The sequence below is a fragment of the Podarcis pityusensis genome, assembly GCF_964106645.2.
Source record: "Podarcis pityusensis genome assembly, chromosome: 15".
NCBI lineage: Eukaryota > Metazoa > Chordata > Lepidosauria > Squamata > Lacertidae > Podarcis > Podarcis pityusensis.
Window position 1 is genome coordinate 324,048 of NC_138040.1, and position 23,589 is coordinate 347,636.

At 50.1% G+C, this 23,589-nt stretch overlaps 1 protein-coding gene across 4 annotated transcripts in view; it reads right to left on the reverse strand.

Annotated features, from left to right (window-relative positions):
* The window catches only part of FOXN1 (forkhead box N1), a 50,394-nt gene extending 32,590 nt beyond the window's left edge, over nucleotides 1-17,804 (reverse strand). The window contains exon 1 of one of the 4 annotated variants that reach the window (XM_080984077.1): nucleotides 17,656-17,804. Coding sequence is in view for 2 of the 4 variants with exons in the window: in XM_080984075.1 (XP_080840201.1) it covers nucleotides 3,350-3,535 (186 nt within the window). In the remaining 2 variants the exon portion in view is untranslated. Of the gene's footprint in view, nucleotides 1-3,349; nucleotides 4,104-17,551 lie in introns of those variants that run through there. The other 3 variants (XM_080984078.1, XM_080984075.1, XM_080984076.1) reach the window with 3 other exon arrangements.
* Between the last annotated feature and the right edge of the window lie 5,785 nt (nucleotides 17,805-23,589).

The window sequence follows — 23,589 nt, forward strand, 5'->3', positions numbered from 1 at the left end:
GGTCAAACTCATGCTGGTAGCTTCGAGAACACTGTCCCACCATCTCATCCTCTGTCGTCCCCTTCTCCTTGTGCCCTCAATCTTTCCCAACATCAGGGTCTTTTCCAGGGAGTCTCCTCTTCTCATGAGGTGGCCAAAGTATTGGAGCCTCAGCTTCAGGATCTGTCCTTCCAGTGAGCACTCAGGGCTGATTTCCTTCAGAATGGAGAGGTTTGATCTTCTTGCAGTCCATGGGACTCTCCAGAGTCTCCTCCAGCACCAGAATTCAAAAGCATCAGTTCTTCAGCCATCAGCCTTCTTTATGGTCCAGCTCTCACTTCCATACATCACTACTGGGAAAACCAGAGCTTTAACTATACAGACCTTTGTTAGCAAGGTGATGTCTATGCTTTTTAAGATGCTGTCTAAAGAGCCAGGGATGTATAGTGGAGTGTTATGATGTGAACGTATATTATAAAATGGAAAAGAAAAAAAATGATCATGGGGTTGAAGTGTGTGTGTAATCATGGATCAACACCACAGCACTGGGAAACAGGTCATTCCTAGCAGGCCGGCTGGCCAGCCTAACTCCATCCTCCTGTACAATTAAGTGTTGCAATGTCTTCGCCTGCAATAGGGAGTGAGATGGTCCTGGCAACCTGTCATTTGAAACAAGCCAATGTGGTGCGCCTCAAGTGTATCTCAGGGAGATCTTTGCATACCTTGAGGAGAGATTCCTCTGGCACACTATTTCCTCTGCCAATGTGCTCTGTTCTGTTCTGGAGCAGGTGGCTGCTGGTGCCCATTGGGGCTAGTAAGGTGGGCGACAGGCAGCCCCAGCGGTAGGCGGGACCAGAACCAGTGACGGGCAGCGGCCGATCCAATAGCAGGCCCCGTTTGGACGCCATCTGTATTTAAAGCAGCGTCAACCCACAATCTTTGAAGAATTGGGTTGCACTGAGAAAATTCAGAAAATTGTAAACATTTGAAAACGTTTGTAGGCTTGAATGGAAATGTTTTGTAATGTAAATATAAGGAACTGATTTACCGATAACAAGGTGAAATACTGTAATAAGATAGAAGGTAAATATATAAAAGTGGAAAATTAAATAAATATTACTTTTTTTAAAAAGAGAGAAAATTCAGTCTCAGCCAACAGTCACACGACATGCAGGTTAGTTGCCACTGCTAGTCCCCCTCAGAGTAGAACCGTTGAAACTAATAGATGCAGCCAACTTACGTTTATTACTTTCATAGAATCATAGAGTTGGAAGAGACCACAAGGGCCATCGAGTCCAACCTCCTGCCAAGCAGGAAACACCATCAGAGCACTCCTGACATATGGTTGTCAAGCCTCTGCTTAAAGACAAAATTCAAAGGATCTACTTGGGAGAGAGCTCAGGGCATCAGTGAAGCTGAATATTGGAAAATTCAGGGCAGACCAAAGAATGTCCTTCTTCACGCAGCAAAGAGTTGGACTATGGAACTCCCTCCCACAGGAAGCAATGAAGCCCACCAGCTTGGACGGCTTTAAAAGAGGATTAAACAATTCTTGGAGGAAGAGAGGGCTGCTGATGGCTGCTAGCCAGAATGGCTATGCTCTGTGTCTCCATGGTTGGAGGCAGTGATACTTCTGAATACCAGATTCTGGAAACCCCAGGAGGGGAGAGTGATGCTCTTGGGCTCAGATCCTGCTTGGGGACTTCTGGTTGGCCCCTAGGAGAACAGGGTGCTGGACTAGATGGGCCACGGACCTGATCCAACCACTTCATTTAAAGCACATGGCTTCTCCCAGAGAATCCTGGGAAGTGTAGTTTGTGGGGGGTGATGCTGAGAGGTGTTAGGAGGCCCCTTTTTGGAGAACTACAATTTCCAGAGTAGTTTAACTGTCAGTCCTCTCCGGGGAAAGGCTGGAAAGGGGAATAGGCGTCTCCATGATGCTTTAGAGTAGCCTTTCTCAACCTGTGGGTCCCCAGATGCTGTTGGACTACAATTCCCATCATCCCCAAGCTCTGGCCTTGCTAGCTAGGTGTGATGGGAGTTGTAGTCCAACAACATCTGGGGACCCACAGGTTGAGAAAGGCTGCTTTAGAGCAGGCAGGGATGGAGCAGAGTTCAGATTCGGTTGACACTTAAAGACAGGTTTTTATGCTGTAAACTGCCCTGTGATTCTCAAACGAAGGGCGGTAGATATGTTCAGTAAATTCAACAAATAAATAAAATTGCTGCTGCTGTTGCTGTTGCTGTTAATTAACTTTGTACACCTCCCTTCCTTTGAGAATCACAGGGTAGTTTACAATCTAAAAACACAACATTGCATAACAAACAAAAACACTAACTCCCACTTTATCAAAGAATTGTAGAGTTGAAATGGACCCTAAGGGTCATCTAGTCCAACCCCCTGCAATGTGGGAAACTTTCATCCAATGTGGGACTTGAACCCACAACCCTGAGATTAAGAGTTTCATGCTCTATTAGCTGAGCTATCACATTCGCCAACCAAGCAGAGTTTGCAGAAATGAACAAGCTGTGGGGGGTGGGGGTGGGGGGGGTGCATGAAACCGAAGACATCCGTGAAAATGGCCTTTAAAACGGAAAAGTGGCTTGCATCCAAGAATATGCTAGTCAAAATGGTGTCAACTGAGAGACATTTGCACTAAATTGCTGAGGATTAAATACCGTATTTACTCGAGTCTAATGCGCCATCAAATCCAATGCGCACCTCAATTTTCAGAACCTTGAAACCCCAAAAAGTATTTGCTGGCAAATGCAAATGTGCCATCGAATTTAATGTGGATCTTAATTTTCGCAACGTAATCTGGCCAAAAAACGGTGAGCACTGGGTTCGAGTGAATGTGGTAACAACAATCTCCATATTTCCACAGAAATGTGGAGATCCTGAATTTAAGACTGGGGGCGAATGAAAGAAGGGCAAACCCTTCCATCCCTGGCGGCTGACGTGCTCACTTTTTGCCCTCTTCTTGCAACTAGACTACAACTCCCACAATCCCTTGGGGCTGGGACTGATGGGAGCTGGAGTGCTTGAGCCAAAGCTCCTCCTCCAAACTTCTGCCCCTTATCAACCAGCACTTTATCTGGAGCGCTGAGGTCAAGAATCTTGCTTCGCTTTCAGGGGGGGAAAGCTGCTTCGGTAGAGCAGCTGCTTTGCATGCAGAAGGCCCCTGGTTCAATTTGCAGGCAGGGCTGGGACAAAAGACCCCCCTGCCTGAATCCCTGGAGAGCTGCTGCTGCTGCCAGTCAGTGCAGGCAACACCAAACATCTAAGGCGGCTTCCGATGTTCCTATTTAATTCGGAACCATGAGGACTAGAATCTTGCTTCGTTTTGGCGCTGGTGGTCAGTGTGGGTACCTCTGGGCCAAGGGTCCCCTCTGTCAGGTCTCTCCATCCTCTCCTGCACCTTCTCATCCTCCTGCTCCTCCAGGATCCTTCCCTTCCTTTGAGCTCATCCTGGGACAGTGCCATGTTCCTCCTTTTACGAGGAAGGTGTGTGCCGTGACCCGCCCTAATGGTTTCTGTCTCTGGCTGCGGCAGCATGTTTTATGCCGGGTGTGGCCTGGTGCTGTGCCTTTCATGCGTTCCCTCTGCTGCCCCACCTGGGACCACTCCTACCCTCCCACTGGGAAGCACCCACATCCTGCGTTGCAATTACCTTTATTTGATCTGCGGGACGGGTTTGGGAATCTTTCGCACCAGGGTTCTGGGGAGCTGAGTCGGGAGAAAAAAGCCTGGCAGGCTGCAGCGAGTGCCAAGGAATGGGCAGGATCGTAGCAGAGCCGGGAGGGAACCCCCAGGGGTCATTTAGCAGGGGTGGGGGGCAGCCGCACAAGCTAAGTTGGCTCTGGGGGGTGGAGAGGGCAGGGCTTCAGGCCCAGAACTTGATTCCCAGAACTCAGCTGTGGAATGTGTGGAAGCGTGTCAGGCACAAGGTGTCATGGAGCATGTGCAGAGTAACGCTCCTAAGTGAGGGAAAGTCAGACCCAAATGATCTGGGATTCTGGAGAGGGCTTTCCAGAATGGAGTCTGTGGCTTCTGGATGGGAAATTCATTTCATTTACTACGCTTGGCTAACGGCCAGTGACTGCAGGTCCTGGGACTCTTTGCCTTAGTGATTTTTTGAAAACCTATAAAATGGAATATCTGAAATCTGAAACTGAATAATTAGAAAACAACAACAACAAATACACCAGGGTATGAAACCAAAGGGATGCGGGTGGCGCTGTGGGTTAAACCACAGAGCCTAGGACTTGCCGATCGAAAGGTCGGCAGTTCAAATCCCCGCAATGACGGGGTGAGCTCCCATTGCTCGGTCCCTGCTCCTGCCAACCTAGCAGTTCGAAAGCACCTCAAAGTGCAAGTAGATAAATAGGTACTGCTCCGGTGGGAAGGTAAACGGCGTTTCCGTGTGCTGCTCTGGTTTGCCAGAAGCGGCTTAGTCCTGCTGGCCACATGACCCGGAAGCTGTACGCCAGCTCCCTCGGCCAATAAAGCGAGATGAGCGCAGCAACCCCAGAGTCGTCTGTGACTGGACCTAATGGTCAGGGGCCCCTTTACCTTATGAAACCAAAATAGGAACACAGGTCTGTGTATTGTCTACACTGACTGGCAGCCGCTCTCCAGGGTCTCTGGGAGGGAGTCCTTCCCTGCCCTCCCTGGAGATGCTGTCAGGAATTGACCCTGGGACCTTCTACATGCAAGGCAGCTGCTCTGCCCCTGAGTCACAGCCCTTCAGGACACCTGAAGCTGAGAGGAATTTGCCCCATCACTGCATAGGTCAGCCCATCCAACCATGGATCCCCGCCAGAAAAAACCCCAAAAGCAACCTTTTCTCCAAAGCAATCCCTCCCTCCCCAGGTCTTCCCCCACTGGCTCTGCAGGTAGGAGAGTAAGACATCTCAGGTGCAGGCAGCACATAATTAGCAGGGAAGGCTACCTCGTGGCGTGGCTGGTGGCCACCAGCCAGCTTTCTAAAAAGGGATGAGCACCTCATGGCAGACGGCGAGGATGAGTGTGTACGTTACGGCTCCCATACATGGTCCTCCTGCTCCGTTTGCAGTCATAGGATCATAGGCCTGTAGAGTTGGGACACCCGGGGTCATCCAGTCCAACCCGCCGCAATGCAGGAACCACAACTATTTCAGCTTTAATTGCGTTGCCCCCTGACAGTACTTTATACATCCCTTGATTATTTATGATCCAACCGAGGGAACTCTAGCCCACGAAAACTGGTGCCAGGATAAATCTGGTGGCCTTTAAGACAAGGGTCACCAATCATGCTGCCCCAAGTTGCCCACAACTCCCCTACATCACCTCTGGAAAGTGCATAGAGCTGGAGGAGGAAGTTGGAAGAGTGGTTTCCCCCTTCCACTCAATGGTGCTTCTCAAGGCACAGAGTGACTCTGCTGGATTGGACTCAAATCCTTTGAAAAATTAAACTGGGTCATTGGGTTCTTTCTTTCTGTGGGGAATAATCTGGGAGAGTGGGAGGTGCCTGCGGACATTCACTCAAAAATCCAAATGTCCCCATGGCTTAGAAAGGTGCACTATGTTGCTATTGATCCTGCCGCTCCCTGGAGCTGCCCAATCCTCTTTTAAAGCCATCTAGGTCATTGGCCATCACTGCCTACTGTGGGAAGGAGTTCCACAGTTTAACTCTGCACAACTTTCTTTTATCCATCTTGAATCTTTCAGCATTCAGCTTCACTGAATGCCCATGAGTCTCATGAGAGAGGAAGGAAAACTTCCTTCTGTCCACTTTCTCCATGCCAGTCATAATTTTTATACACCTCTAGCTCAGCTGGTACAGCCCGACCTTCTTAATCTCAGGGTTGTGGGTTCAAGCGACATGTTGGGCAAAAGATTCCTGCGTTGCAGCGGGTTGGACCAGAAGACCCTCGCGGTCCCTCTCCCTCGCCTTTTCTCCAAACTAAAATGTCCCAAGCTCCACAACCTTTCTGCGGTGGGGAATCCCTTGATCATTTTGGTAGCCCTTTCCTGAACCTAAAAAAGCCCCAAATGAGTCCCAGATCCTTGCATGATTCACAAACCTCAGTCTCTGTCCTCTTATCTCTGGATTTTTTGCCTCTCCTGGGAAAGCAAAGGATCGGCTGGGAAGGAGCCTCAAAGGAGTTGCTCTGCTGGTGAGTAAGCAACTGCAGCCTCCCAGAGAGACTTGCTCCGGGCTGGGGTAGGGACTTGGTGCATTTAAAAGTGCTTTTTTCTCTCTCCTTCCCTCCCTCCTCCTCTGTGGCACTTCAGCCCTTAATAAACAGAGCAGAGTCGTCAGGAAAGGCGCCCTTGCGCTGAAGGAAACTGGGGCTCCTAGCCACAGATGGCTCTGCAGCAATGCCCCTGAATCCCAGTTCCTGGAGGGAAGAGGGCTCTGGTGCTCAGAAGAGGCACCTGGTTGCTGGACCAGCGGGGCCACTACGGGCCCGATCCAGCAGGCTCTTCTCCTGTGAGCCAGCCAGGGAACCCGGGGAGGGATTTCCTTCCACAAATGGCATGCGGCTGCTACATTCTTGGGAGAACAGGTTCCTCTCTCTCGTCTCCTGGCTGCCTCTCGCTCGCTCCGAGCAGGGAGAAGGTTGGCCGAGACCTGCCAAGGCAGGCCTGGGCGAGCTGGCTGGCAGTCCCTGGCATCAGGAGGGCAGGAAGACCCAGCCCCGCTGCAGGAGGGGAGGGATAGAGAGGGGTGGATGGGCTGCTGCGACCCGGGGGCTTGGTAAGGCTGCGGCCACAGTTGCCTCCAGGCCCTTTTTTCTGGGTAAGGGGCACATCCACCGCTGTTTTTCACCTGCTGGGAATGGAGGAGGCTATCAAAGGATCGGCATCCTGGCCACATTCAGAGCGGCCCACACAGGCGCCAGGTGCCATCCCAGGCCAAGGGTGCCCCAGGCAGTTGGAGGCTTCTGGGACTGGGTGCGGGAGGCGACAAGCAGCCAGGTGACTTATTCACCTCCACCATCCTAATCTTATATTGATTGAGGCTGCCGGTGTTATGATGCCATCGCACAAATCTGTGATGCAGCTGCATCGGGAGGCCTGGTACAGTTCTGGTCAGTTCAACTCAAAACGGAGTTGGAAAAGGTTGATAAAAGGGCAGTCAGAATGGTCCAGGCGATGGAGCAACTCACCTATGGTGAAAGGCGGCAGCGTTTGGGAATTTTGGGTTTAGCGGAAAGGCGAGGAAGAGGCGACATGAATGATAGACATTTATAAAATCAAGCCTGGCCTGGAGAAAGGGGGTGAAGGAAAGCTTTTCTCCCACACTAGAACTTGTGGACGTCCAATAGAACTGAATATGGAAAGATTCGGGACTGATAAAAGGATGGACTTCTTCATACAGCAAATGGTTAAACTACAGAAATCGCTCCTACGCTTTGGCCTGATTCAGCATGCTCTTTTGATGTTCTAATGGAGCTTCCAGTTCCAGAGGCAGTCTATCTGGATTCCTAGGTTCTTAAGGGCATGTGGCCGCTGTCAGAACAGGGTGCTGGGCTAGATGTGGCCGTTTTGCCTGATCCACTGGCTGTTTTTATGCCTCTGACAGCAGAGGAAGAACACAACCCCCCTGGCTAGCAGCCACAGGAAAGCCTTCTCCTCCTCCTCCTCCTCCTCCTCCTTGATGCCCTTACCGTATCTTGACCTGAGTAACGTTAGGTCCATTCCTTCCAAAGGATCCACTTTGAGTAAAAGCTAGGCTATAACCCATTCTTTTAAATCTCCTTTTCTGGCCTTCTGTCGACCTCATCTATTTACTTCCTAAAACTTAGGCACTGCTTGTTTTGTTTGTAAAAAGCCTCCCTCAAAATGGTTTGCAAAGAAAGCAGTAATATTATCACTAGAGGAAAAAATGCCACTCTCAAAAAGTTAAAACGACAATAGACGAAGAGCTCATTAAAGCTCTCACCAACTTTCTAAACATCTGGGCAGACCTTCAGTTGTGTTCAGTGACTGGCTCCCTAAATCGAGGGCGGAGTTATTGCTGGGCTCCAACACCCCCCTGCTCTGCCCATTGGGCGCTGATGGGAGTAGAGAGCCTCATGGTCTCTGGAGGGGGGCCAAAGATGTCCCCCCTGCTCTGAAATCTTGCCACCTGCGCTGATACCCAGCATTGCCTCTGCCCAAAACCTCTCTCAGTAATCTCTGCAAACAGCCTTTCAAAGTAGGCCGGAGTTGGTTCTCCCCATTTTGCAAAGCTGCGAGAATCAGCTTGTATAAGGGCTATCTCATAAGCCTGTGATTCACCCTCCACACCCACTCTGCCAGGGCTGATTGAAATCTCAATCTATTTAAACCTCTCTCTCTCTGTGTGTGTGTTTTGTTTTTCGTATTTCCCAGATTGCAGTCCCGGGACTTGCCTTTAGGGTCATTGCGACGTCTGCATTGATCGGGGTTGGACTTGATGATCTTGGGGGGTCCCTTCCAACTCCACAATTCTAGGAATCTATAAATTGTCCCAATTTCTGGTCTCTGGTTCCCCTTCTGGGGGTGTGTGTGTGAAATGGGTTTGCCCACCTTGCCCCCGTCTCGGAGGAGCAGGCTGAGAATTGCCGCCCACCTGCTGTCGTCATCAGGGAGGATAAGCCTGTGAAAACGGGGACTGATCCCTTCGCACGTTGCTCCCTCCGTTCCGCTCAGGGGCTGACGGCTGAGAAAGTCGTGGCCCTTTGTGCGCCGGAGGGGGAAAGGTGTATCAAAGCCTCGTCATTTTCTTCTGCCGCTAATTTTGCCAGCGCAATCTCCAGGATTAATCTTCCTTTTCTTCTCCCTGCAACTTAATTCATTTCTTCAAGATGGAAGGAGGAGGAGAGAGCTGAGAGGCTCGCCCAGGCTGGGAGGCCTTGGCGTATGCCATCCTGCCTGCCGGCTGCCTTGTGTGTGCCAGTGAAAATCTGCTCCACTCTTGAACAGCTCTTCCTGCTAGAAAGACATTTGTACTGCAGATGGCTTTCTGTTTGCCTCGGAAGGCTGTGTGTTTTGCTAGGGACCTTCTGGGGCATAACGGGGGGGGGGGGTGAAATTATTGCTGCTCTTTATTAAATTCCTATACCGCCTTTTGCCGGAGGACCACAGGGCGGTTGACAATATAAAACATGAACCCAGCTGGGTGTCAAGAGAAACGGAGGCTTCCTATTCACATTTGCAAAGCAGCTTTGGGAGTCGCAGAAAGACGCCTTCTACTGTGTCAAACCCATTAAACCCAGTGTTGTCTGCACTGACTGGCAGCAGCTCTCAAGTGTTTCATACGAAGGTCTTTCCCCATCCCTCTTGGAGATGGCGCTGCCCCTGAAACGGAAGCAAGGCTCTAGTCCTCATGGTTCTAGACAAAGACATAAACGGGCACATAGGAAGCTGCCTTCTACCACATCAGATCAGAGGTCCGCCTAGCTCAGTGTCGGCCACCCTGACTGGCAGCAGCTCTCCAGGGGTTCAGGCAGGGGATTCTCCCAGCCCACATTGCAAATGCCAAGGAATGAATCAGGGCCCGGGTCAGCAAGGAGCAAACCTCTAGGTCAGGAGGATGGGGCCACAACAGAGTTTCTGGGTATGTATAAGATTTTGGGCAGGGCCCAAATCTGCGTATGATTTGCATCAGTTCATTTATATGCAGAGATGCAAATCTAGCCTTTAGATTTTGCCCAAAGCAAGCCAATCAAGGTCCGCTCTGAATTCCCCAGTTTATTCCTTCAGTTTGCGCCCGTCCCACTTCAGATCTCCCCAAGATAATGTCCTCGTACCTACGGGACTGCCTCTCCTGGTATGTCCCATGGAGGACCTTACGGTCTTCAAACAAAAACATCTTGGAGGTCCCGGGCCACAGGGAGGTTAGGCTGGCCTCAACCAGAGCCAGGGCCTTTTCAGCTGTGGCCCCGATCTGGTGGAACGCTCTGTCACAAGAGACCAGGGCCCTGCAGGACTTGACATCTTTCCGCAGGGCCTACGAGACAACAGAGCTGTTCCACCAGGCCTTTGGCCAGGGCACAGCCTGACCCCCTCCTCTGGTAATCCTCACAGAACTCTAGCCCAATGGTTGCCATTAATTTGACTCTGAATTGATTTTAAAATGAATTGATTTTAGAATGCTGTGTTACTTTTATTGTTGTTAGCTGCTCTGAGCCCGGCTTTGGCTGGGGAGGGCGGGATATAAATAAATTATTATTATTATTATTATTATTATTATTATTATTATTATTTAGCCCCAATTAATTTCCCCAAAGGTTTCCTCCAAATGAAGGCTGCCCCTGCCTCTTCAGGACCCCCAAATCCCCACCAAGTATCTAAGGAGAGCCTGCTGGATCAGGCCAAATGGCCAAATGGGACCCATCTAGTCTAGCCTCCTGTCTTCACAGGGGCCAATCAGATGCCCGTCACGGGAACCCCCAAGCTGCATTCGAGGGCAAGAACATCACTCTCCTGTCCTGCTGTTTCCAGCAATGGGCTTTCAGGAGCATTTCTGCCTCTGACCGTGGAGGCAGAGCCCAGCCACCTGGGCTCTTGTAAAGCCATCCAAGTTGGTGGCCGTCACTGCCTCCTGTGGCAGGGAGTTCCACAGTTTATTTATGCAGTTCGTGAATACGTCACTTCTTTTATCTATCCTGAATCTTCCAATATTCAGCTTCATTAGATGCCCAGGAGTTCTGGTGTTCTGATGCCAAGCTTACTTTTACAAACTTATATCATGTTGGCTTTTCTCTTAACTAAAAAGTCCCACATGCTGTGAACTTCCTTTGCAGGGAAGCTGCTCCATCCCCCAAATCACTTTGGTGGCCCTTTTCTGTACTTTCCTTTTTTTGGCAACTCTACACTATCACCTTACATTAATATCCTACGCAGGACCTGAGAACATCCCTCTGAATTCAAACTCCTCAGACAACCCCCTCCCCAGGCGGGTGGCAGCGGGGAATGGGACATTCGCAAAAATATTCAGCACCCCTGTCCCCTTATTCCCTCCTTCCTGGATGGATCAGCGTATCTGGGAATCAGCGTGTTTTTACATGAGTAGAATGTGTGCTTTTATTTCAAATGCATCTCTGGGTTATTTGTGGGGCATAGGAACTTGTTCATTATTATTTTTCAAAATATAGTCCGGCCCACCACGTGGTCTGAGGGATGGTGGACCGGCTCACGGCTGAAAAATGTTGCTGACCCCTGGTCTACAATCTCCCGAGGAAAAAAGTTCCACCGCTAAGAGATTCTGACTAAACATCAGGAAGAACTTTCATTTTGTAACTTGAAGTCATGGGTTCGTGTCCTACCCTCCAGAGCAGGAGAAAACAAGCTTCTTCCCTCTTCCCTGTGGCAATCTGAAGATTGCTCTCATATCTCCTCTTTTCCAGGCAAAACATACCCAGCTCCTTCAACCGTACCTCATAAGGCTTGGTTTTTTGAGACCCTTCATCATCCTGGTCGCCCTCTTCTGCCCACCTTCCAGCTTATCAACGTCCTTCTTAAATTGTGGTGCCCAGAATTGGACACAGTAGACAGCATCTTAAAAAGCATAGACATCACCTTGCCAACAAAGGTCCGTATAGTTAAAGCTATGCTTTTTCCCAGTAGTGATATATGGAAGTGAGAGCTGGACCATAAAGAAGGCTGACCGCCGAAGAATTGATGCTTTTGAATTATGGCGCTGGAGGAGACTCTTGAGAGTCCCATGGACTGCAAGAAGATCAAACCTATCCATTCTGAAGGAAATCAGCCCTGAGTGCTCACTGGAAGGACAGATCCTGAAGCTGAGGCTCCAAGACTTTGGCCACCTCATGAGAAGAGAAGACTCCCTGGAAAAGACCCTGATGTTGGGAAAGATGGAGGGCAGAAGGAGAAGGGGACGACAGAGGATGGGATGGTGGGACAGTGTTCTCGAATCTCCCAGCATGAGTTTGACCAAATTGGGGGAGGCAGTGGAAGACAGGAGTGCCTGGCGTGCTCTGGTCCAGGGGGTCACAAAGAGGCAGACATGACTAAACAACAACAACAAATTCCAGATGTGGTCTGACCAAGGCAGAAGAGAGCAGGACTAAGGCTTCCCTATTGCTTCTGCTGATGCAGCCTAGAATAGCATGATATATTTGTCTCTGTCTGGAACCCTGGAGCACCCCTGTGTTGCAGTATAGGCCAGCTTCCTGCGCTCCAAAATTTTCCTGTCAGGTTGGGGGGACACGTAGTATTTGGCACCCAGGAGTCTGTGGACCTGACAAAAGGTAGATGTCACAAATCTAAAAAAGGAGGCCAAAGTTGCAGGCAGCTGGGCACTGTGATGTCTCTTTGTAATGACTGCCTTGGGAGACAGAGCAGGGTGACTGACTTGTAGGTGCCAAACATTTTGTAAAAGTCAACTTGTTTTGCAACACTTCTGGCTTCTGCTCTTGGCAAACAGTGGCCCGTTTTCTGCTGGTTTGGGCATTCTCCACAGAGCCACCTCCCTCCTGCCTCTGACCTTGGCTTAATTTAAAACAAATAACTAGATCTAAAGATTGCATCTGACTGTGATCTTCTCCGAATTGAAATAAATGGATCTCAGCAAGTTGCACTTATTTATTTTATTTTAAAAAATTAAAAAATTGTCCAGTAGCACCTTAGAGGCCAACTAGGTTTGTTCTGGGTCTAAGCTTTCGTGTGTAGGCACACTTCTTCAGATACATGGAACGAGAAGTCACCAGACCCTTATATATAGTTGGGAGGGTGAGGTGGGGCTTTTCTCAGAGGGGTAGGAGGAGATGGCTGATTGACTCAACGGGTATAGTCAACCTGTTGACAACTGTTAATGACTGCAATTAGTCCTACAGGAAAAAGAAAGGGATAGTATGCAGATGACCAAAAATAACTTTAGCATATGTAATGAGGCAAGAATCTTGTCTCATTACAGATGCTAAAGTTATTTTTGGTTTACCATGCCCATGGAGTCAATCACCCATCTCCTACTACCCTTCTGAGAAAAACCCCACCCCACCCTCCCACTATATATAAGGGTCTGGTGAGTTGTGTTTCAGTGGATCTGAAGAAGTGTGGATGCACACAAAAGCTTATACCCAGAACAAACTTAGTTGGTCTCTAAGGTGCTACTTTAAAGGGACGCCGGTGGCGCTGTGGGTTAAACCACAGAGCCTAGGACTTGCCAATCAGAAGGTCGGTAGTTCAAATCCCCGCGACGGGGTGAGCTCCTGTTGCTCGGTCCCTGCTCCTGCCAACCTAGCAGTTCGAAAGCACCTCAAAATGCAAGTAGATAAATAGGTACCGCTCCGGCGGGAAGGTAAAGGGCGTTTCCGTGCGCTGCTCTGGTTCGCCAGAAGCGGCTTAGTCCTGCTGGCCACATGACCCGGAAGCTGTATGCCGGCTCCCTTGGCCAGTAAAGCGAGATGAGCGCCGCAACCCCAGAGTTGGCTGCGACTGGGCCTAATGGTCAGGGGTCCCTTTACCCTTACCTTTAAGGTGCTACTGGAGAACTTTTTAATTTTTTTATTTATTTCGACTGTGTCAGGCTAACACGGCCATCTACCCGAATCTATTAATTGTATGCTAGTCTTTTAGCGACTAATGGAGTGAAATACTAATACTAATACTAATACTAATACTAATACTAATATAATTAGATACTTTTAGAGTTGAAAGGGACCCCCAAGGGCCATCTAGTCCAACCCCACAATGCGAGAGTCACGGCTAGAGAATCCCTGACAGACAGACAGCCATCCAACCAACCAACCTGTGCTTAAAAGCCTCAAAGGAAGGAGAGTCCACTGCCTTCTGGGACATCATTTCGGCTGGTCTACTTTGAGTATGACTCATGCTGGATACAACCCTGACGAAGCACGTTGCATCCTCTAGTTAACACAAGGGCTTCATCAGGTCCCCTGAGCAGCCAAGCAGATGGGAAGGTCCACCTGCAGGACCTGAGCACAACACTCAGGAGAGAGGAGAGGGTTGCTGTTGTGGCAGTGAACTCCATCGCTGGAAAGAACTCTTTCCTTTTGCCTGTCCTGAATCTTCCCATGTTCAGCTTTGGCGGGTGAGGCCTTTGGGCTCCCATATGATGAGAGAGGCCGACCCCCTTCTCACCACCACCGTGTGTAACCTTAGACCAGCGGTTCTCCACCTGTGGGTCCCCAGATGTTGTTGGACTACAACTCCCATCATCCCTGAGCTCTGGCCTTGCTAGTTAGGGGTGATGGGAGTTGTAGTTCGACAACATCTGGGGACCCACAGGTGGAGAAAGGCAGCCTTAGACCAAGGGTAGGCAACCTAAGGCCTGGGGGTCGGATGTGGCCCAATCGCCTTCTCAATCCAACCGGTGGACTGTCCAGGAACCAGCGTGTTTTTACATGAGTAGAATGTGTCCTTTTATTTAACATACATCTCTGGGTTATTTGTGGGGCATTGGAATTTGTTCATTTCCCCCCCTTCAAAATGTAGTCCGGCCCCCCACAAGGTCTGAGGGATGGTGGACCGGTCCACGGCTGAAAAAGGTTGCTGACCCCTGCCTTAGACCCCTGTTTAATGCCCTCTCTTCCTTGCTCTGAACTAAAACCACACAAGCCTCGTGAGGGAGTTGGGGATGTTTCAGCCTGGAGAAGAGATGATCGAGAGTTGGCACGATGGCCATCTTCAAATATCTAGAGGGTTGTTCCATGGAGAATGGAGCAGGCTTGTTCACTCCTGATCGGGAGGGGAGGACTCGAACCCATGGATTCAAATGACGAGAAAGGAGATTTTGACTAAAGCTCAGGAAGAACTTTCTGATGGCAAAAGCCATCTGACAGTGGAACAGACTCCTTCGGAAGATGGCAGACTCTCCTTCCTTGGAGGTTTTTAAGCAGAGGTGGGGATGCCTTAGTTGAGATTCCTGCATTGCCTCCCTTCTCAACTCCACAAGTCTACAAACTATTACAGCCTCTTTTCACAGGGGAGCTGCTCCACCCTGTCAATCACTTAAGCTGCCCTTCTCCGTCACTTAAACAGAGAGGGCTTGGGAAGCCACGGAACAATTGCTGCCCACAATTTGCCCCAATATGGGCTAGAGACCTGCAGAGCTCCAGCTTGCCGAAAAGGTAAGTGCCCAGCCCTGCCTCTGGGTCCCCTGTTGCAATCCTCCCATCCCTTCGCACCAGCGCTCCACACCAAGCATGCTTCCAATGCCTGCCTGGGCCTGCCTCCTTCCCTCTGGATGAAGAGCCGAGCGAAAGGTGGGGTGTGGCATGAGGCTGCCCTGGTACTCTGTGCACCTGTTGGCGTGGCGAGGCTGCTGCCAGTGGAGAGCAAGGTGCATCGGTTTGGCAGCCGCCTCACCAGGTACCTGCCCGCTTCGAGGTGCTCCGTGGCATCTGAAGTCGCAACGGAGGCTAACACTCTTTCGCTTTGCATTTATGTACTTAAGCCTGGATTCTTTTGTTGTTGCAATTTATTCTGTTTTATCTGTTGCAATACTGAATTTATTCTGTTTGCCAAACTATTGGCTTTTGTCGTTTTTGGATTTACTGATCGGCTCCATGTTTTGTATAGCTGTATTTTCAATCGGTTGCTGTAAGCCAGGCATGTCCAAAGTCTATTTCGGGGGCCTAATCCGGGGTAAAATTGTAAAAAAACAACAACCAACAATTTCAATCCTAGAAAAAGGTCAATAACTTTGGTCAGCCCCCACGGCCCTTCACTTCGTCAAATCTGGCCCTCTTTGGACACCACTGCGTAAACTGTTCTGGGCAAAGCTCATTGTGGAAAAGAGGTATATAAGTAAAATCCACCCATCGATCAATCAATCAATCCTCCAAGCGACTCCAAGTCAACAGAGCTTGAGGGTCGTTCTGCAACTGGTGCAGCTAGGGACTGGTGGCATTTATATCCTGTCCTTTTCCCCAAGGAGCTCCAGGTGACATTCATGACTCACCCCTTCTCATTTAATCCCCACCACAACCTTGCGAGGTGGGTGAAGCTGAGGGGCAGTGCCTGGCCCCCAAGGTGAGACCTTCATGTCTAAGTGGAGATTTGAACCCTAGAATCATAGAATCATAGAGTTGGAAGAGACCACAAGGGCCATCGAGTCCAACCCCCTGCCAAGCAGGAAACACCATCAGAGCACTCCTGACATATGGTTGTCAAGCCTCTGCTTAAAGACCTCCAAAGAAGGAGACTCCACCACACTCCTTGGCAGCAAATTCCACTGTCGAACAGCTCTTACTGTCAGGAAGTTCTTCCTAATGTTTAGGTGGAATCTTCTTTCTTGTAGTTTGGATCCATTGCTCTGTGTCCGCTTCTCTGGAGCAGCAGAAAACAACCTCTCCTATATTCTAGTCCGATGCTCTAACCACTACACCACACTAGCTCACCTCTGGGCGCTGGCTGAGGAGCTGGCAATGTTGCCAAGCCCACCACTGGCCCTTGCTGCTCTAGCGCTCTCCAAGTCAAGGGGTGGGCACCTGGACAGTGCCCAGGGAGGAGGTTGCACGGGAATATTTCCTTTTGCTCAGCGGCAGAGTGCCATCTTTGCACAGAGACCACCCTAGGTACGGCTAGGAAAGACCCCAGAGGCCGAGTCGAAGGCACTTCCCTGTGTGGCTCATTAAACCAGCTCTTCTTCTGGAGCTTGAGGACTAGGATCTTACTTTATGCTTCAGGGAAGCGTGGCAGCTCGATGGCAAAAGCACCTGCTTTGCATGCAGAGAAGGTTCCCCGTTCCGTCTCAAGCAGGCTGAGGGAAAAACAACCTGCCTCTGAAAGCCTGGAGGCAGACACTGCTGGTCAGAGTCGGCAACACTGCCCTGAATGGAGCCAAGTGTCTGGCTTGGTCAAATCGGTTCCCCATGGTCACCAGAAGAAAAGTGACTGCCCCAAATATGCCAAGCTTTTATTTGCCCCTTTGCACCAGAATGGTCTCCTCCTGCCGGGACCTCACTCCTCTGTCGCTTGCTCAGAGAATTCCTCAAAGGCAGCCTTTGCCGTCTTGGGCTCCCCCAGATGTTTGTGGGCCCAACACAACAGCTGGGCAGCTGCATTGGGGCCTCCAAAGCAGCTGAAGGGCGCCAGGGTGACCGATTTGTGGCTACTCCCAAGTCCATCGCATGATGAGGGGATGATGGAAGGGGCAGCAATCTTTCACTTGGGGCATTCTGCCTCTGCCACCCACCCCGTCTCTGAGCTGTGATTCCTGTGATTCTACCCTTGGTGGTCCCTTCCAATTCTGTGACTGCTGCCCAGGAGGAACTCTGGAACTCCAAAAGTTGTTTCTTTGCACCGTCGTTCCTCCTCCCCACCAAAATAAAACACCCCCTCAACCGCTGCCGGATCTTCCATCCGCAATTTTCTGGGAGCGCGAGGTCAAATGCCCAGTTGACAGCAACCTGCAAAAATGTCACCGCGATGAATAATAACTACCAACGGGGATGCCCCATCCATCCGTCACACCGGCTCCTTCCCCAAGTGAGGGGAACAGGCAAACTTTAGAATTATGGAAGAGTTTGGGGATCTTCCTAGAGAAAGCGGAAGATCAGTTTCTCCCGCCTCATAGACGTTAGCGAGCAACATGTCTCACAAGCACACACAGAGTGCCAAGGGTCTGCTCACCTCGCCGCCGGGAAGCTGGAGAGGCTTCGGGGCCCCGTTCCCTTCACCGGGAGTTGCGCGCTGCCCGGGTTAAGTGACGGGACGGCGGAGAGGTCTCGGCTTACCTCTCTGCTCCGAAGCAGCACCTCCGAGACGCGGAAAGGTCATGCGGAGTGAGGCGCCCTTGGGTGGCTCTGCTGCGGCGCGCGCGGCTCAGCTACTCTCCGCGCTGTGGGAGCCCGGAGACTGCTGCGCTCTCCAGGTGAGGCGGAGAGGCATTTGGCGAAGGAGGCAAGGCGGCAATTATGATATCAGCAACTCCTAGCCTTGGGCAATCGAGCCTCTCAGAAGGCCGGGGAAAAAGTGACGGAGAAGTCGAAGGCTCCCGCTCTCTGCGCGCCTCCACGCACCCCTTCCCCCTGCCTCTCAACTTTCCTAGGTGCGACTCGGGAGGAGTGGGGATGAGCTATCCGAGAGTCACCTGGGCAGGTGCTCGACCCTCGGCAGGTGGGGTGAAGGCGTGGGGCGGAGCCAGCCTGTAGCTAAACCTGCGTGCGTCTGGCAGAGGCAATTGCGCACCTCCTGCCCCCTTCCCATGGCATCACAGAATTGCAGCGTTGGAAGGGGGTCCAAGGGTCATCTAGTCCAACCCGCTGCAATTCAGGGATCGCAGCTTAGGCGTCCCACAACTTTGGGGGTGGAAAGAGGGTGTGGGGCAGACCCCTTGCGCTAAAATTATGGTTTTAATGGGGATGGGGTTTTAACTCAAGTGCGTGTTTTGTTTTCTTTGGGGTGGGTGGGGTTGTTTAAAATTGCTCTTAAGGGCTATCTGTTTATGTGCAGTTTGTATTTGCAGTTTTTGTTTTAGTATTTTGTTGGAAGCCACCCGGAGTGGCTGGGGAAACTATGATTATTATTAAGCCTTTCCTCTAAGCTCTGTATGCTCCTTGGGGCAGGGAGCTGTCCCCTTTGGACACAAGGTACTCTGATGGCCTGGTGCAAGCAGGCAAGAGCAGCAGGAAGGCAGGGACCTGGAGATGCTGCCAGGGGATTGAGCCCAGGGCCTTCTGCATGCCAAGCAGGGGCTCTGCCACTGAACTATGGCCCTTCCTTTAAAAATAAAGCAAGATTCTAGTCCTCGTGGTTCTGAATTGAGGTTTGAAGCACAGGAAGCTGCCTTATACTAAGCCAGACCACCATCTAGCTCAGCATTATCAACACTGACTGGCAGCAGCTCTCCAGAGTTTCTCCCAGTCCTACCTGCTGGCAATCAAAGCTGAGACCTTCTGCATGCAGAGCAGGGGCTCTGCCACTAGGCTGCATCTCTTCCCCTCTAAAAGCCTGCTAGTCCTCATGATTCTAAATAAAGAGGAACATAGGAAGCTGCTTGATACAACTTTGGTCAATGTAGCTCAGTATTACCCACACTGACTGGCAGCAGGGGTTTCTCTCTCTCCCCCAGCTCTACCTAGAGATGCTGTGGGGGATTGAAGCAGGGCCTTCTGCATGCCAAGCAGGGGCCCTTATGGCCATTCCCTCAAGACTCACCAGGAGCTGCCTTAGGTGAGGTCAGACTCTTTGTCCTCTCTCCCAGCTCTGACTGGTAGCGGCTCTCCAAAGTCTCAGGCCAAGAAAGCTCCTTTCCCACCCCCTGTTTAGGGGAATGAGGGGGGGGGTAAAAACCTGGCCCAACCTGAGAAGGGTGCTTCTAATCACACATAATTTCAAATACAAATACAAATATTATTTATTTGTACAGCCGAAGCCATTTCAAAAGATAAAACCCATAAAACAGAATAAAAGCAAAATAAAATACATTACATGGTGAAAATAATGACTGAAACTAGGCAAGGATATTGACAGAGGAACTATGCAGAGGAGGGTGACCAAGATGATCCAAGGTCTGGAAGCCAAGCCTGATGAGGAACGGTTGAAGGAGCCGGGTGTGTTTAGCCTGGAAAAGAGAAGACTCAGAGGAGATACGAGAGTCATCTTCAAATATCTCAAGGGCTGTCACATGGGGGAGGGAGCAAGCTTGTTTTCTCCTGCTCCGGAGGGTAGGACTCGAACCCATGGCTTCAAGTTACAAGAAAGGAGATTTCAACGAAACATATGGAAAAAACTTTCTGACAGTAAGAGCAGTTCAACAGCAGAATGGTCTCACACCGAGAAATGGTGGACTCTCCTTCCTGGGAGGTTTTTAAGCAGAGGTTGGACGGCCGTCTCTCACGGACGCTTTAGCTGAGATTCCTGTATTGCAGGGGGTTGGACTAGATGACCCCCGGGTCCCTTCCAGCTCTATAATTCTACACAAGCCAGACTCCAGCACAGCAGCAACTCTCCCCACTTGCAACTGGCATTCAGAGGATGGAGAACATAGGCATTGTGTCTAATAGCCAGTCCTGACATTTAGGTTAGATCACAGAACTGTAGGGCTAGCCCTGAGGATCATCCAGTCCAACCCCCAGGAATATGCAGCTGTCCCATGAGGGAATCGAACCTGCAACCTTTAGGAAATGTAAATTGAATATTCAGCCACTTATTATTGAGGGGAAGTGCGTGGAACAGGTCTCCGTGTTTTGATTTCTGGGAATGGAGTTGAGAGATGACCTAACCTGGGGAGAAAACAGCAAAGACCTGATGAAGAGAACACAGTAGAGGTTATATTTTCTGAGAATCCTCTGGAAAAACAGTCTCTCAAAGGACCTGTTGATGGCATTTTACCATTGTACTGTGGAGAGTGTATTAACTTATGGTCTCTGTGTGTGGTTTGGGGGCTGCACGGCCAGGGAAAAAACAATGCTGTCCAGGGTTGTAAAGACTGCAGAGAGAATAATTGGGTGCACTCTTCCCACCTTGGATCAAATCTATGCTTCCAGGCGCCATAAGAAAGCTGCAGAGATAGCGCAGGATAGTGCGCACCCCGGAAATGATCTCTTTCAGCTTCTGCTTCTGGAAGAAGGTACAGGGTTATAAAGACTAGGACTTAAAGCCGGCATCTTAAAAAGCAGAGACATCACCTTGCCAACAAAGGCCTGTATAGTTAATGCTATGGTTTCCCAGTAGTGATGTATGGAAGTGAGAGCTGGACCATAAAGAAGGCTGATCGCCAAAGAACGGATGCTTTTGAATTCTGGTGCTGGAGGAGACTCTTGAGAGTCCCATGGACTGCAAGAAGATCAAACCTCTCCATTCTGAAAGAAATCAGACCTGAGTGCTCACTGGAAGGACAGATCCTGAAGCTGAGGCTCCAAGACTTTGGCCACCTCATGAGAAGACTCCCTGGAAAAGACCCTGGTGTTGGGAAAGATGGAGGGCACAAGGAGAAGGGGACGGCAGAGGACGAGATGGTGGGACAGTGTTCTCGAAGCGACCAGCATGAGTTTGACCAAACTGCGGGAGGCAGTGGAAGACAGGAGTGCCAGGTGTGCTCTGGTCCAGGGGGTCAGGAAGAGTTGGACACGACTAAACAACAGCAACAACAAGCCACCTGAGAAACAGTTTCCACCCAAATGCGATTTTGGTTTTAAACGCATTGTAAGGAATCTGTTTAGGAGTATATTGTATTTAAAAATGGGGTATCAGAGTTTTTAGGGGGCTAACCAGGTTGGGATAGCTGGGATAGCAGGCTTGTTGGTTTTTGAATGTCTTATGTAGATTTTTCAATTTCGTTGTTCTGTATGGGACAATGACAATAAAGAGTATCGTGTCGTTATTCAGCACTGTGGTCTAACCAACTGAGCTATCCAGACCTGCCGAAGGGAGAACGAGACATTGCTGCTGCTCCTTTGCTGCCACCTTTGCAATGGCGCACGGGATGTGTGTTTGTGTGTGTGCGTTTTGCGGAGCAGCGGCCTGGGATCCCCTCCAGGGAAACACGCCTGGGCGTAGCTCCCTCAACCGTCTGCTGCTGTGCCTTGAGAGAGGAGTTGGGGCTTGCCCTTTATCTCTCGCGCAACGTCCTCTGGGGAAGGTGCGCCCTGAATCACTCCACCTGTGCTGGCCCTTTGGGTCCCCGGGAAACACCCCCCCAGGTGGGCGCGGGGGATCGAAGGGACTGATCCGGGGCCAAGGGGCGGCTGCCACGGTCACGGAGGCCACAAACCCAAAAGGAAATGGGGTCTTTTCCAGCCTCCCCCCAGCCCACAGTGCCAGATTTACGTATCAGCTAAACAAGCTATAGCTTAGGGCCCCATACTCTTGGGGCCCCCCAAAAAAATTAAAGAAAAAAATCCTGTTCATTTCCAAAATATAACATTAAAAAAAATTAAAATAAAACCTACATACAGCAACAGTGTTTTGTGTTGTGTAGGCTCCTATGATGTAAGTCATGGGCCCCGCCTGCTAGCCTGCTCACTAAAATATCACTGGTTTGCTCATTTCTATATATAGGGTGCCTACATTCTGCATGTGCAAATGGATTTAGATACCTATTAGGTCCATAAATTACCATATATATAGCATATATTCAACACAAAAAACAGCGACAATTTATTGTTGACAAAGGACAGCTGGACATATAAAGAGCCCCATTAGCTTAGGGCCTCATCAAACCTAAATCTGGCCCTCCGTGTCAGTGGGGGGAAATGGTTCACTTATTGTTTCATTTCATAAAAAGTTATATACCACTTGATTGTAAACCACAAAAGGATAGAAAACAGTGAGATTATCAAGAAGAAGAATGAAAAACAACTTAAGAAACAGAATATGTTAAAAAAGAAACACATTAAAACTAGCAGGCGCTGAAATGTGGGCAGGGAAGGTGTCTGCATGATATCAATAGGCAGGGAGTTCCAAGGGGTAAAAGGGGATTACAACCCAAACTGTTGTCTGCTGTGCCTTTGCACAGCTTGGGGAAAAGTCTCTGTGGGTGAGGAGCTGCAATATCTGTAATGAGAGTGAGCGGTGGCCAAGTGGTGAGAGTGCCAGACCAGGGTTCGAATCCCTACACCCTCGCGGCCATGAAGCTCTCACTGGAGGTGAGCTCTTCTTTCAGTTGAACCTGCCTCACAGGGTTGTTGTGGGGATTAAACGAGGAGGTGGGGAGAACCACAGGCCAGCCACCTTGAGCTCCTGGGAGGGAAACGTGGGAGAGAAATGCAGCACAAAAATAACTAAGTAACATCACTCCTTCTAACATTCACAGCCAGTTTGTGTGCCAACAGGACCTGGAAACCAAATGGGACCACTGAGAAGCAGTAGGGATGAAATGGAGAAGACGTCAGGTCCAGAGATGAACTGTGGAACTCCCTCCCACAGGAAGCAGTGGTGGCTTTAAAAGAGGACTGGAGACGTTCGTGGAGGAGGAGAGGGGTTTTGGTGGCTGTGCTCTGCACATGCTTTTGAATGCCAATTGCTGGAAATGGCAGGAGGGGAGAAGTGTTCTTGTGCTCTGGCAATAGGGCATCTGGTTGGCTGCTGTGAAAAGAGGATGCTGGACTAGGTGGGCCCCCTTTGGCCTGATCCAGCAACCAGGCTCTTTTGATGTTCTTATGGAACCTCCAGCTCCAGAGGCAGTCTATCTCGATTCCTAGGTTCTCAGGGGCATGTGACTTCTGTGGGAACAGGAGGCCAGACTAGGTGTGCCTCCCTCGGGCCTGATCCAGCCCTGCAGGGCTCTTCTGATGTTCTGACCTTGAGATATACTCTCCTCGATGTATGCTAATTGAAAGAACAAAGGATCCAATTTTCCCCTTTATGTCCTAGAACCTCCTGTGCAAATATATTTTCTGGTCTATCATTATGACATTACTATTATTATTACTGCTATTATCGTGATTGCATTTCCACGGATAGAAATCTCTCCTTCCTTTGTGACCCTGCCAACCATGGGAATTATATCTTTTTGTTCACGTTACGAGTCGCCACCGGGGTTTGTCTACTGGCCCGACTGCAGGCATTTTGAAACAGTTTTCTCTGGTGCTGAGTCCTGATATTTCAGCTGAGCTGCTGGGCTGGGTGAGGATGAACTCAGGAGGAGGGAGAGGGGAGGTCCTTGAGGACTGGTGTGTGAGACCCTTAGATACATCAGAGAAGGATCAGCACCCGCCTTGTCTTCA